Here is a 15,255-nt window from a genome sequence, read left to right as displayed (position 1 = left end):
TGAGTCCGCCTGCCGATGCAGGGGACGCGGGTTTGTGCCCCGGTCCGGGAAGATCCCACATGCCGCGGGGCGGCTGGGCCCGTGAGCCATGGCCGCTGGGCCTGCGCGTCCGGAGCCTGTGCTCCGCAACGGGAGAGGCCACAACAGTGAGAGGCCCGCATACTGCAAAAAAAAATCAGGTTATAGCACACAGTTCAAGTAAAAATTTGGTAACTGCCTCATAAACCCAAGTCCAAGACAAGTTCCCATCCAGCTGGCCCTTCCTGCAGGGATTCTGTGTGTCTGCCTGCATATCTGTCTGTGTTTCTGTGGGTCTACCTGTGACCTCATCTCCACGCAAACGGAGGGGCATGTGGTAGTGTTTCCACGTTTGTATGTATCTGATGCCCATGCCAGGAGGAGTGTGTGTATGCGTTTGCAGGTGCACTTGGGTGCTTGGGCCCCTGTGTGACCACCTGCTGGATCTGAGCCCGGGGGCCTAGGTGGGTGTGGGATTCTTCCCTGCTGCCTAGAGGCCTGGGAGGCTCCCAGGTCAGGTGGAGCTCACTGGGGCTAATCTCCGCTCTCTTCCCTCCCTGAGTCAAGAAGATGAAAATGTTGCTGGCACTTTCTAACGTTTCGGGCCTGGAGTGGAAACGTCATCAGCTGAGAGAGCTCAGGATGACGAATGCCTGCCAGACCTGCTGGTTCCCACTCCTAGGACGGGGTGGGTTGGAGCAGGGCTGGGAGCTCACCTCCCTGGGTGCCTGCCACTGGCAGACCCGCAGGCATATTGGCCAGCCAGACTCTCCTGGGGAAAGTTCCATAAATGCATCAGCAAGAAATATCAGGGAGAACCAAGTGCTACAGTGACACAGTGTTGGGAGATGGGATGGCGGCTGCAGCAGGGCTCCATCTAGAGTGTGTGATGAGAGTCGCCCCGTGAAGGAAGCAGCGACAGAGCTGAGGCCTGCAGGATAGGGAGGGACCAGGCCAGGGGACAGCGAGAGCCAAGGTCCTGAGGTGGGAAGCTCGGTGTGTCTTGAGGAGCAGCAGGGAGGCCCCGAGGAGGTGACTCACGGCAGAAGGTGCTGGAAAGCTGAGCCCGAGGGGCAGGCCCAGGCCGGACAGAGCGGGACCTCAGAGGCAGCACGAAAGGGTTCAGGTAGGAAGACCCCGAGGGTGTGAAACATGGAGCTTCCACGTGAAACGTGTTTGTGTTTTAGTGAAAGAGTGCTCTGGCTGCCGGGCAGAGATGGATGAGGGGAAATGGCGAGAGCCCCACGGTGACCGGGCTGGTGGGGGAGGATGATGGAGAAGTCGTCAGCTTCGGGCTGTGACGGAAGCAGAGCTCCAGGACTTGCTGAGGACTCCAGGACCGTCCAGCTTTCTGACTGAGGGTGGCGAGGCCACCCACAAGAAGAGAACTCTGGCCAGGCTGCCAAAGAACTATTGAGGGGGTCTAGGGCTGAGGCCCAGGAGGGGTGTCATCAGCGTCAGAATAGGAAGGGATGCCCTGGGGAGGGGCCCTGTGCAGCCCCAGCAAGGAAGAGTTGGGGAGAGGAGGAGAGCTGCCGGGGAGCCCTGGAGGGAGGAGTTGGAGATGGGGAAGCACAGCCAGGGCGCCGAGGAGGCCTTGGAGAACCTTTCTAGGAAGAGGGAGGCCGGGGAAATGTTACCATGCAATCAGGCTGGTAACTAAAACTGCCCACGGAGCTGGTGACATGGGTAGAGGGCACCGGTGACCTCATAGAGCCTTCTGGGTGAGTGGTGGTGGAAGTCAGGCTGCGAGGGCTGGCAGGAGAGGAAGATGAGGAAGTGCAGTCAGCGTCGGCAGACGGGCCTTCTGAGAAGGCTGGCTGCCCACGGAGGCAGAAGTGGGGTGGAGGCCCGACGGCTGTGAGGTCAGAGGACGGCAGCTGGAGTAGAGGACCCAGAGGGACTGAACAGGGTGAGAGGGCCGCAGATGCTCTCCTGGGGGTGAGTGTGCTGGGGCTGCTGTGGCCCACAGGAAGGCCAGGGAGGTCAGGGACCTGCCCCACGTCACACAGCCAGTCCTGAGCCCGGTCCTCTCCCGGCAAACCGTCTGCAAAGTTGAAGGACCCAGGGCTGTCTGGGGGGCCTTTCTGTGAACACAAGCTGGTTTTGCACCCAGGAATCTGGAGTGTCCTTATTAAAAGGGTGCATCTGTGTGCATGCTGCACCCTGAGGGTTTCTCCATATGCCCATCCATCCCCCTCCTCCTCCCTAGCTCGCTGGACCCCAGTGTGTGTCAGGGAGGGCACTCAGGGATGAAGATGAACGGCACTGCCTGCCCCCAGGCACTGCTCTGCCCGGGTTCCCTGGGGTCCTGAGGCCTGGGGGCAGCCTGATAGCTGGGGGGCAGGGATGCTCTGACGGCCCTCAGCTCCTGTCCATATCGATCCTTCCAGTTGGAGGACGCGCACCCTAGGCTGCTTTAGTGCTGGTCTTTTCCCAGGAAGCCCATGTGTGCCCCACACATTTCTGGTCTTTGAGAGATGGCAGGGGGCTATCCTGGAATTGCTGCGAGGAGTCAGTTGGAAGTTCTAATGAAGAAAAGATCCTGGGCAGGAAGCTCTGATGTGGTCGTGCTGTGGGCCCCTGATGGGGCTCTGTCCATCCCCAGGCCAGCCACCCACTGGTGGAATGAGCCCGTGGGGCCCTGTGGGCCCCTGGGCTGCCTCATTTCTAGGAAACTAATTCTTAGCTATGGGCAGGACCTGCGCCCTGTGGGCCCCTGTGGACCGCCCGGTGCTCGAGTGGAAGAGAGTGAGGAACAGCACATTGCAGTAAAATGTTCTTACTTCCCCCGCTCCCCCATCTCACCTGGGTTGCCCTCAGCGAGGGACATGGGGTCGCAAAGGAAAGAGCGCAACTGCAGGGCAGGCACCAGCTCTGAGAATCTGCTTCTTTTGGCCCCTAAAACATGAGGGCCTTTGATCTGTAAATTCCTCGTCTAAGGAAATTGTCTGCAGTCAAATGCTCTACCACTGAGCTATACCCGCCGCGGAAATAGTCTGAATGGTGACAAACACCCAGTGATATTTATCAACGTATCACCTGTAACGGGCTCAGAATGGGAAGACTCTACATGCTGAGTGACAAGAGGGAGGGGAGGTTGAGCTAATCACGGCCGCCACATGTTGCAATCCTGATGCTGTAACTACAAGTGTGAGTAAATGATACCCAGGGCGCTCAGGACATTGAGTGGAGAGCACAGACCAGAATGAGAAGTTATGGAGGCAGCATGATCTCATCCATGACCTAGACATCAGAAACAGGCTGGCAGGAACCAGCTAACCAGTTTAGCTAACCACTGTTAGCTAAAGTGCTAACAGTGGCTGTCTCTCAGGAGTGGAAAGATGGAGATTATTTAATCATTAAAGAATTCTGTATTTTCCAAGTTATCCCCGCTAGGCAGGTAATACCTTTGTAATCAGAAAAATAACAAGTATCAAATTTCAAACAACAGAGGCCAAGCTTTGGGGGAAATTCCACTTACTCATCCGGGGTTTGATGTCCAGAGGTGTGGGGAGGGGTCTGGGGAAGCCCGCCTTCCCCACCAGCCAGTAGGTCTCCTTGAAGCCCCTCCCCTGGAAGAGAGAGGAAAAGAGTTGAACAAACCTTCTCAAGCAGAGAGCCAGGGCAGAGACACGATTCCCACAGCTGGGAGGAAAGCAGCCTAGAGCCTGGAGGCAGATTGTCTGGGTCCAAATCCTGGCTCTGTCACTTCTAGCTGTGTGACTTTGGTCAACATACTTCACCTCTCTGTGCCTCAGTTTCCTGAATACCTCATAGAGTTGTGAGGATTAAATGAATTAATATTTATCCGTTAGAGAAATAAATAAATAATGAATCATGAGTTCTATAACCAGCAGTCATGGAATGCTAAGATCCCAGGATTCTGTGATTTGTGATTTTCCCAAACTGTTGAAGGATACAGTGGTCTCCCCTGGGATGGGGGTGCAGCTACCTGGGGGGTCAGGATGGGCTGCCCTAGAAGTTTCACATGCCACCTGGACCAGGGATGGGTGTTGCCCCTTGGATCCCTCAGGTCAGCCCAAGAACCTGAGGTTGGCATACTGCCCTCCCGACTCCCACTCTGCATCCCCTTCTGTCATCAGAATCCTCTGTTCCTTAGGACATCTAGTGCCTACTCCCCGAAACAAGACACACCTGCCCTTACTCCACTCGCCCGTAACTTCAGCCTCCAAAGCAAAGGATTCCGCTTGCACTGGCCCTCACAGGCTGTGCGACTTTGGACAAGTTACTGCTCCTCTCTGAGCTGTTGCTCTGACATTTCACCGCTTAATGAAGTGAGTCCCGTGGAGCCCCCCACGGGAGTCCCCCAATTTCTGGGGCCCAGTCGCAACCCTGGGCCTTTAAATGCCCCAGCTGCTCCAGTCACTCCAGTAGGCCTGGCTCTAGCTGAGGAATTGGGGAAATGAAAGGGGGTGGGGTAGGAAGAAAAGTCATTCATAGGGTGGTACCATTACCTTACTGAACGTTAACATTAAAAAAAAGAATGCAGACGTGACAGACCAATTTCTGCCTTTGAGGGCTGATGGGCAGGTACAACCCAACATCACACTGACAACATCAGAGGGCCAGCTGTGGGACTGGTGGGTGCACAGAGAAGGCATGACAGCTATTTCTGGGGGGGAGGAAGAAGACGGATATTCCTGGGTCAGGGCAGGCTTCAGTGAGAGCTAAGGTCTGTGCTAGGGTTCTGAAGGATGAGTAGGAGCCCAACAGTGCTATGGAGAAGGCACAGGCTTTGGAGCCACCAGACCTAGGACTCAGCTGTGTGACTTTGGGTAAGTCTCTTTGGCTCTCTAATTTAATTTCCTCAAATGTAAAATGGGGACATGGATCCTCCTTTCATTATTTCTGTGGTAATAAATATGTTACTATCTGTGGTGCACCAGCGTGCTGCCCAGGCAGGTCATCAAGGGAAGTAATTTCTCTGCCCCGGCCCTTCTCCTTATGAGGAGCCAAATGAGGGAGGGGATCCCCGGAAGGAATGTTTCCTTAGAATTTGGGGAGCGAGGAGGACATCAAAGGTGATCAGCTCCCAGGCCGGCATTTCCTTTAGCTATGTCAGTCAGATGAGAATCTCTCCTGCTGCCCACAGAAACTGGACCTCTGGAGACATTTCCCATCAATCCCAGGAAAGAAAGTCTCTCACCTTTAGCTCAGTCTGGCCTCTGGTATCAATTTTGTAGCCTTCATCCAGGCTGAGCAGTGTCTGGGCAGTGCTTATGCAGACATGAATTCTGTATGCTGAGAAGAAAGGTGGTAGTCAAGTTACCACCTGGTGACAGCATACCCGGTGTTCGGTAAAATCATTAAGAGCCTGTAACAGCCCCAGTTCCAGCCAGTCATACACACAACTCTGATTCATGCAATACCTTTTGCCTGGCCCTCTTGTCCCCCTAGTAGATTGCTGGGCACTAAAGTGGAGGTCTCAAGGGAAAGGAAACTACATGGATTGATTGTTAAGGAGAACTCAAGATGAAGTCAGAACTCTAGGAACATAATCTCTACTTGTAGGGAAGTCTTTGAAGGCTGAGCCAGTGCAGATAAGCAGTTATTTTTCTTTTAAGGGCAGGGCGACCCTCTAGGGCCATACATCTGATTAAGCAGGATACGTACTGAGCGACATTAGGGAGCACACAATCTGTGCAGCCAGGAGCAAAGGCTCAGTTTTTTCAGCTGCTCTAGCCAGGCCATCAGAGAGGCTCCTGCTGCCGGCAAGGGTCTAAAACGGCATATTTTTTTTAATTGAAAGGGGTCTCCTCATTGGAAAGATGGGGAAACCAAGACCTAGAGGAGGAGCATTTCGCTCAAGGACACTAAGCACACTGGACCCAGTCAGGGTGAGGACCCAGGTTTCCTGCCTCTGGAGTCGTTGTTTTCCCTGCAAATTCTCTCATGAGATCATCACAAAAGCCCTGTGCAAAGTTAAAAGAGCCAGTGACATACATCATCTCCTTCTAGTTGTTTTACTGATAACTAGGGTACGCTGCCACCAGGTGGTGATTTGGTTACTAAGCACTGTTTCAAACAGCCAGGCTGCAGGGGTCATTGAGAGAGTCCTTCCCTGGGCTTCCCTAGGATAGAAATATGAGACACTCATGTATGCCTGTAAACTCCATCCGGGATGCGGTGTTAACTGTGTCCCCAGAGAGGCAGTACTGAGACATGGTGAGACCCACAACCACCGCCATGCAGGGCTCTGAAACTCAGATGTGCCCAGTGAGCTCCGGCAGGTCCTGGACCGAAGAGAAGTCTCTACAACACTCTTGTCCCCCCAGTTCTCCCCAAACTGCTGTCCCCACCCCACATCTTGGGCTCCAGCTGGGGGGGTGAGGATGAAGCTGTATGGAATCTCCAAGAACACCCAGAGAGGAGATGACTTCTATGCCAGGCTCTGGGCTGGGGGTAGGGGGGCACAGATAAATTGGAACCAGGCTCTGCTCTTAGGGTGCTCCCAGCCTGGTGGGGAGATATGTATAAACACTAATCAGTGTTGTGAAGAGGGAAGCACCAGGGCTGTGCCAGCCCAGAAAGAAGACTCTGACCCAGCCCAGAGGACTTCCTGGAGGAGGCAGTACCTAAACTGTGTCTTGAAGGATGAGAGAATGAGTCGGCAGGGAACAGCAGGTGCAAAGGCACAGAGGCACAGAGCCCACATGCCTGTGGGAAACTGCAAGTGGCTGGGTATAGACAGAATACAAAGTGGAAAGTGGTGGGAGATGTGGCTGGAGAGAATAGCAAGGGCCTTGGAGGCTATGAGGGGGGTGGGGAGCTTGGACTTTATCCCACAGGTGAAGTTATGGAGGGAGGAAGGGGTGAGGGCACGAGAAGGATATTCTATAGTAGAGACCCTGAGGTCTCTCCTAGTCCCCTCCCAGCAAACAGAGTTGTCTGCATGACCACAGAAGGTCTCTGTTCTGCCTCTTCCATCAGACTGTCAGCTCCTCAGCATGGACTTAGATGACCTTGACAGATGCTGAGATAAAAAAATATATACGTGTGAATCTGAGCATCACAGATTCTTTGATTTATGACATCTTAGAACCTTAAAATAATAGAAGAAAAAAAGAATTGTAAAAATTTTCTATTATGGATTTTTAGAATCTCAGGATTCCAGAAGCACACCATTGGGGTTGCCCCAGCCAGCGTCCCAGGCAGGGTTGGGAGACTCCCGCAGCCCCAAGTCCATATCTGAGTGCAGTCCAGCCCTGATGCGAATGGGCACAGCGGGCACATGCCTCATCCAGAAGTCGCCCACAGAGCTGAGGATGTCCAAGGCCGTGTTGGTGATCTCAGCTGCATGCTGGCTCCTGCTGCGCTGGGACAGCCCTGTTGCCACCATTTAGGCATCCCCGATGGTCTCCACCTAGAAGTCACAGCCTTCATGCTCCAGGACAAGAACCCCCCTTCTTCGACTGACCCCCATCCCACACGAGGCCACCTCTCTGGAGCCCCTGACCCAGCCCTCAAGTCTCTGGCGAACAGTGCCATCTTCCCCAGGCCTCCCATCGCAGCCGCTCTGGCAATGATTAGACCCGCACATTTCAGATCACCTTTGTGTGAATTTCAGGTCTTACCTCTGACCCCAGACCATGAGCTCCTTGGCAGCAGCCCTGGGCGCCCCACCTGCAGAACACCGCAGCAGCAGATCAGGGCTTCATCTGGAGAGGAGTACATGTATGTTGGATATATAACCTATTTCCCAAACGCTTGGCCTTCCAAGGTGTACTAAAAGGAATGTAGCGTTTGAAATCCAAGAGATGTGGATACAAAGCCCGGCTCTGCCATTTACCTTGGTCAGGCCACTTCGCCTGTGCAAGCCTCAGTTCCTCTTATATGAAATGCATATTAAAGATAAAGAGGTAAGAGCCCAGTTTTGTCACAGATGCTCAATAAACAGAGACTTCTCTCGTTACCATCATCATCATCACCATCACCATCATCACCATCATCATCTTCTCCTGGGCTAATGCTTTTGGAGACGATAGAATCCCAGAGTCTCAGAATTAGGAGGGACTTTAAAGGCCACCCACTTGCCTCCCCGTGGCTGTCGGTCCAGCTCACGTCTCCTTCCTGAGGTGGCTTCTTCTCCCTCGGGGCAACTCTGACTTACAAAAGTTGAGTTGAATGGTAACCTGCCTTTCACCTGCTGGTTCCAGCTCTACCCCCTGAACTCAAGCCACAGTTCTTTCCTATTCTGAAGCTCATTCTCTATTCTGAAGGCCCTGTTCCAGGTGCTGGGGACACATGTATACCGTGGCCTTCTCCCCTGCCACAGGCCAGGCCAGCCAAGGTTGAAGACGGCAATTCTACACCCCAAGTCTTCCCATCTGCAGGTTAAAGAGCCCTGCACTGCCACTCCTACAGCGGGCACATGCAGGCATCCCTCAGAGCTGCGGATCAGAGCTTTCCCTCTGGCCAGGCACAGCCACTCTCCCTCAGCACCTGGAAGACAGTAATAATGATGACGACGCTTCTCGTGCCCACAGGGGGTGCTATAATTCAATAAATTTCCTTCGCACGCCATTATCTGTGGACTGTGCCCTCTACCTATGTCCCCCAGCTCTTTCCCTCACCCAGAATACCCCTGCCCCGATACCGGGAAGCGATCTGCCTCAATCATGCCACATTCCGCTCATATACTTAAATTTGCTCCCTACAGCAAAAGGCTTAAAATTTACTCCCCATGGAGCTCGCAGTCAGGGACTCCCATGATTTGCAGAATTTCCTGACTTATTCCTAACACTTGCTCCTGGTTCCCCACGTTTCAGCCAAACGGGAAACCTCCTGCTTCCCGCAGAGACACTCAGAGCTTGCTCACCTCCAGGCCCTGATGGTCTAGTCACTCTGCCTAAAATGGTCTCGCCCAGTCCCTATCTGTTGAGATCCAAGCCGTCCATCAGCCCAGTTTTCACTGCATCGAGTCCATTAAATCTCCCCGGTCACCAGCTGGGGAAAAGATGTTTCCTTCCTCAGTGCTGTGACCTCCATCTCCCTCCCTCCCCATCATCTGCACTTACTGTGGGCTGGCCTGAATGCGGCTGGGTCAGGGGAAGGGCTGCCCCCCCCCACTGTGTACATTTCCACAGAGGAGAGAGACCTCCCACCCCACGCCCCTGGGAGAAATATGAGCAAGCCCTGGCTTTCCCTCCACCCACACCCTTCTTCCCCGCAGGAGGACGAATGCATTATCTGATTGGCAAGATTGGAAGAAGGACTAAGTAAGTGCTCCCTTATTACTCATATGACCAGACACTATTCCAAACCCTTTACAAGAATTAGGTCTTCACAAGAATTCTGTGAGGTAGGTACTATTACTCTTGCCGTTTTGCAGACAGAAACTGGGCCAGAGAGGTTAAGTCACTCGCCAACGTCACACAGCACAGACTTGAACTGGTTCAGTCTAGCTCCAGAGCCCATATGCTCTGCTGCTTCCTGATGCACATGGCTTGGGCTCTTTCTCTCCCTCTGTTCTAACTCCACCACTGGCTTGCTGTGTGACCTTGGGCGAGTCACCCACCTCTCTGAGCCTGTATCCTCATCTGTACAGTAGGGATAATAATGCATCCCTCTGAGGGGCATTTCGAGGGTTAAATGAGATATCCTGTGACAATCTGTAGGCCAGGCCGGTCCTCTGTAGACATTTAAGTGGTACATCTATCCCCCCGCAATTCTGTGCTTTCAGGGGGAGGGCTCAGCGCCTGCACGTGCTGGTGTTCATCATCGTGTCGGTATGAACGACAGCACTTCCTCTCACACTGCTTAATCTACAGAACCACCCTAAGCCATAGGCACTTTCACCTCTGTTTTACAAATGGGAACTCGAGGCTCAGAGAGGTGAAGTGATGTGCCTAGGGTGGCTCAGCAGTATGGCCGGGGCCATGCCCACCCTCCAGGCGGAGTGGCTGAGGTGAACCCTCTCCTCCCCCGCAGCCCACTCGCACCCTGCTCCAGAGTTATGTCCATGAAAGTGCTCACTCAGCGCGTGCTGGGAGGGAACCACAGACCCCTGTGGAACCAGGAAATGATCGCCTGGCTGCCTCCCAGCCCAGGCCGGATTAAAGAGCAGTAACCAGATCCTGCTGGGATGGAGGGGAAACCAAGGCTGCTGCATGAGCGATGAGAGATGCGCTTGCACATGGGGAGGACCCGGCCTCCTGTTTCCCCACATCTGGATGGGTGTGCAGGCCTTGTTTTATTTCATTTCACTCTGCCAGAAAGATGCAGACCTCTTGGCCAGAGTTCAGAGCAGATCAGAAAGCGTGATTCAGAGCTGGGAGGGACACATGTGTGAGAAAAGATTAGCAGGGGAGGAAGAGACAAGGTCAGGGGTGACTCAGGGCACATCAAAGCTGCAGGGCTCAGCAAGACGAGATGAGGAATCTTTTCCTGGGGCCCACGGTAGCTCTGGAGGCAAGAGGGAAACTCAGCCAGCATGACAGAGAATGCCTCAGACCATGGGTTGGGGCAGGAATGGGGAATGGGAAGGAAGATGTGTACTAGGAATCCCAGTGGCTCAGGTTTCCGTGGGTCAGTGTGGGGCAGTGGACAGAGCTGGGCGGTGGTGGTGGACATGGCACTTTCCTGTCCTGGCTCTGTCACCTACCAGCTCTGTGACCTCAGGCAAGGTACTTCCCTCTCTGGGCCTCAGTGAGCTCCTCATTTAGTCAGCACATGTTTCCTGAGGACCTACCATGTACTGGACATTGCCAAGCACTGGGGACAGAGCGGTTTAGGTTGTAACCAACAGGTCCAAGGGTAGTTATGAGAGCATCACACAGGAGCTCCTAACCATGTCTGGGAGGGCAGGGAAGCTAACTTGAGACCGGGAGGGAGCAGAAGGGGAGAAAGAGCAGGGTTCCAGGAGGGAACAGCATGTGCAAAGGCCTCGTGGTTAGACAGAGCAAAGCTTGTGTGAGGAACACAGAGGACTGCAGGGGCAGAGTGTGGAGATGCAGTGGGGAGGGAGGGGGGGCCAGCTCCTGGAGGGCCTTAGGGGCCGCTACGAACCTGTGACTTTATCCTGAGGCTGTCCGTGTCCCGGGATGGTGAGCCCTGAGGAAGTGGGGTTACAGGACCAGATGCCCAAGATCAAGTCTCAGCTTCACATTCCGCGGGGACTATGTAATTAGACAAGCTGCTTAGCCACCTGTTTCTCCATCTGTAAATTAGGGGTGCCATTATCTACCTCATACATTGTCAGGACGATCAAATGGGTTAATACATAGAAGGCATCTAGACTGTGTACCAGTGTCTGGTATACAGTAAGCACTCAATAAGTACTGGAGATTGCTGTTGTCGGGACACTGTGTGTAATGCTACCAGCAGACTTCCTCGCACCTCAAAGAGTTAGTTCTCTCCTCGGAAACTTCCTGCCCATGCATCCTTTCCATCCTGGCTTCAGCCCAGGGCCTGGCCCTCCCCAGTCCCGGCTTTCCTGGAGGGTGGTGGCAGGAAAGGGGCTGGCATGTCACAAACGAAGGCTAAGGCCAGGGGAGCCAGAGTATGGCTGTTTCCTGGAGCTTCCTCCCCACCTCATCCACTGTGTCTGAGGCTGACCTAGGAACCCCCCAACAATTGGATCAGAATAGGGGCAGGGTGGGAAGGCCCCCAAAGGAGGCGTAGAGGGCAGAAAGCCATTCACTTTCACAGACTCACAGTTTACACAGCACTTCTACGAGGGGGAGAGGATCTGCCCATCATCTGTGAACCCCTGGGACTGGAGTCATTATTCCTGTTTTATAGATAAGGAAACAGAGGTCCAGAGAGGGGAAGACAAAGTGACACACAAGCTGATGTTCAGGGTGGGACTCAAACCCAGAATCGAGAGGTGCACAGGGACTAGATTGTGGAGGATCTTAACAGCTCTGCCAAGGCCCCTGCTGCCCACTCCATCGTGTCCCACCCACCACACACTCCCACCACTGGCCCACTTCATGTCTAGCCATCACAACCCATTCAGCATCCCTCCCAATTACTAGATCCACCCTCTCAAGCCTCAAGCTTTAGCACTTTATTTCCCCATTGCTTGCCTGGAGCAATCACACCCAGGCTGGACAATGCTAGGAAGACACCTCCTCCAGGAAGCCTTCCTTGCTCTTTATGCATCTACTCCTAACTGGATTTGGGGCCCTCTCAGCCTCCAGCGCTGAGAGCTCGCCAAGGGCAGGCACAGAAGCTGACTCACCTGTCGGCCCTTGCCTGGCACAGGTTGAATTTCTTTCCCCACCTCTTAAATCTGGTCTGGCCTTTTGACTTGCTTTGACCAATAGAATATGTCAGAAACGGCAATGTGCCTGATCCCAGCTTAGATCTCAAGAGGCTTCTGGGCTTCTGCCTTCTCTCTCAGAACTTTGCCACACCATGTAAATAATACCAACTCACCTGCTAGAGGGTGAGATACCATGTGGACCAGAACTGAGTTATCTCAACAAAGGCTCCAGAGTCCAGCCAAGATCAGCAGAGTTTCCTCTCACCCACAACTGACCACAGATGTATGAGTGAGACCAGCTGAGTCCAGAGACATTTCCAGCTGGACCTATAGGCTTGTGAGCAATAATAAATGCTTATCATTTTACACCACTGGGTTTGGGGAGCTATTTGTTACACAGCAATAGCTTACTAATTAAAAAATGCACATATAAATGACTGGAAGTAAATGTATGATGCAAACACAACATAGAGGAGGGAGAGATGGAATGCCTGCCTCTTGGTCCTCTCATCTTATACACGTCATGGTTGCCCAGAACAGCATCAAACAGTGTGTAGAGGTCATTGAGCAAGCCCACCACCTCAATGGGCTCACTCAGGGCTGAGATGGTGGTAAAGCCTACAGTGTCACTGAAGTATATAGTAACCTGGTCAAAGTACTCTGGCTCCACAGTCGCCCCCATTTTCAGAGCTTCAGCCACAGACCTGAAGGGATGGGAAGGGCCAGAGTCACAAGGTGGGAGGACCATCTTTCCACAGTTGGAAGTGAGAGAGGGATATTTGGGGGAAAATCCTGGGTTGAGTGTCAGGGGATCTGGGATAGCTCTGTTGGTGTGCTGGCTCCCCTCCAGCAAATACCTGCCCCTCTCTGGACATTATTTCCTCTGAGGTCAGATGGGGGACCCTGTACCTTGTCCTTGTTCCCTAGGGAAAGAGGCAGCAGAAATTCAACACTCATGTGCCCCCAACAGTGCCTAATACATGTAAGCATTCTATTAAAATATGTTGGATAAATGAACAATGAATGAACTGAATGAATTAATGGAACCCAGATTTACTGAGCACCTACTATGTCCCAGGTCCCATGCTCAGAGCCACTGAGGCTAGAGCCACAACCAAGTCCACTCACGGTAGGAGCATCTGAGAGAGCAACCTTTCCATCTTCTGTCTCTCCAACCCCAGCTCCTCAGTCCACTCCTGGATCAGGTCCTCCAGGTTCTGGGAATACTTCTCCAGCATCCACAGCATAGAGTCAGCAACACTGGTCTTCTTGCCTTGGTTGATGCTTTTGAACTGAAAATGGAATGAAAATCCCAATTTGTCCATGAAGGTCAGCACACTTGGCCCTCAGGTTGAGAATCTGGACCACAGGAATGAACCAGACATAGTCCCTGCCTGGAAGAGCCAGATGGTGGGGAGCAGATATGTAATAGACAAGGGATGGCAACTCTGACAAGTGAAAGCACAGATGGCTGGGAGGAAAAATGGGTTGGTTCTCTATGAGGTGAACAGGCAGGGAGAGGACTTTGCAAAGGAAAGTTTTCCCAGCATTGCATCACCATTAACAAACACATTGGTTCTCACAAGAACACTGTGGAATAGGCATTCTTTGTTCTCAAAGATAGGTGGATGGATGGATGAAGAGATGGGTAAATAGGTAAAAGCAATGTATGTAGATTATTTACGTATATAATCTATTTCTACCTCTTTATTTCTCTCCCTTTTCAAAAAATTGTTTACAAAATAAAATAATAAATATGTAAGGGCACTGGGACCAAAGGAGAGTAAAGATTAAAAAAAAAAAGTTAATCCAGGAGTGAGGTCTATATGCAAAATGCATGCCAGAATTTGTTCATAATTTTGGATATGAGCTTCCTAGCAACAAAGCAAAGAGGGAAATAGAGATTACATAATCTATGGAGTCCATAAGACAATGGAGTATTAAACTAGCTTCTCAAAAGGAACACAACTACTGCTGGTGCTGAGCAGACAGAAGTACCTCTCTTAGGTCTTCATAAGAGGACATTCACATGTTGTTATAAATTGTACCTTCAACAACAACCTTATAGGAACTATGGCACCCAGTTTCCTAGGGAGACTTCCTTGAACCTTCCCCAGTATGGTTTGCACCTTCCCAAAGTGCAGTCAGTAGGAGAAGCAAATTAATGATGATCAAAGTGACGGGGTTCATTCCTGTCTAAATCCAGCATCTAGACCTTTGTGTGTGTATAGGTGTGCATATCCAACCTTCATTAATACTGCTTCTCTCAGGCAAATGTCTGTAAGGTAGGTAGTAGCAGCAGCCCCTGAAGAGCACCTATTTTGTATTGCTCATCAAAGCAGAGGCATAAGCTTTAGAGGTCAGTTGCCATGAGTGTGACAGCTGCTGATCTTGAGACAGCAATATGGACAAGAAGCTGACTGTAAGGTCATCTCTGCAAGGAAGGTCCCCATTTTATAAATTAAGACACAAAGGATCTGAGAAATATAACTTGCCAAGGACAACATAATGGTGGAACAGAGTTTCAAACTGAGGTCTATTATATATTAATGTTATCACCAGCCACCCCTCTGAATTATTTTATCATTTGGAATGTGTTTTCCATTGTTTCCCTTGCATTGCCCAGGAACAAAATCATAGGATCTACAAATAACAATCACTTCTTCCTTTATAACATTCATTTTCTTGCTTAATTGCATTGGCTGGTACTCCCAGAACAATGTTATATGAGCATAGCCCAAGTCTTTCGACTTCAAGGTCAGTGCTCTTTCTCCTCATTCCCTCCTCAGGAAATTACTTGTTTTTTTTTTTGGCTTGGTTATTTCACTTGATGGTCACACCAACATGTCAAGTTAGACCAGAGTTAGTCTTTCTAGGCATCACCTAAGGAGATCTGAGGCTCAACAGTGCAATCAATTTGGCCAAGATCAAGTAGTAGGTAAGTGGCAGCATAGATCTGAATGCAGGCCTTCTGACCCTGAGCCTCCCCACAATGTGATGGAATT

General features: G+C 51.9%; 1 protein-coding gene across 1 annotated transcript in view; it reads right to left on the bottom strand.

The window, feature by feature from the left end:
- The window catches only part of LOC136126929 (guanylate cyclase D-like), a 45,130-nt gene that overhangs the window by 15,714 nt on the left and 14,161 nt on the right, over positions 1-15,255 (bottom strand). Inside the window, 6 exon segments of the mRNA XM_065882378.1 lie at positions 3,503-3,593; positions 5,189-5,283; positions 6,140-6,236; positions 7,229-7,407; positions 12,764-12,954; positions 13,379-13,542. Coding sequence (XP_065738450.1) covers positions 3,503-3,593; positions 5,189-5,283; positions 6,140-6,236; positions 7,229-7,407; positions 12,764-12,954; positions 13,379-13,542 — 817 coding nt within the window.

Source organism: Phocoena phocoena, chromosome 8, assembly GCF_963924675.1.
Source record: "Phocoena phocoena chromosome 8, mPhoPho1.1, whole genome shotgun sequence".
Classification (NCBI taxonomy): Eukaryota; Metazoa; Chordata; class Mammalia; order Artiodactyla; family Phocoenidae; genus Phocoena; species Phocoena phocoena.
The sequence above is the reverse complement of the archived record's forward strand: the minus strand, read 5'-3'. Positions and strand labels throughout refer to the sequence as shown.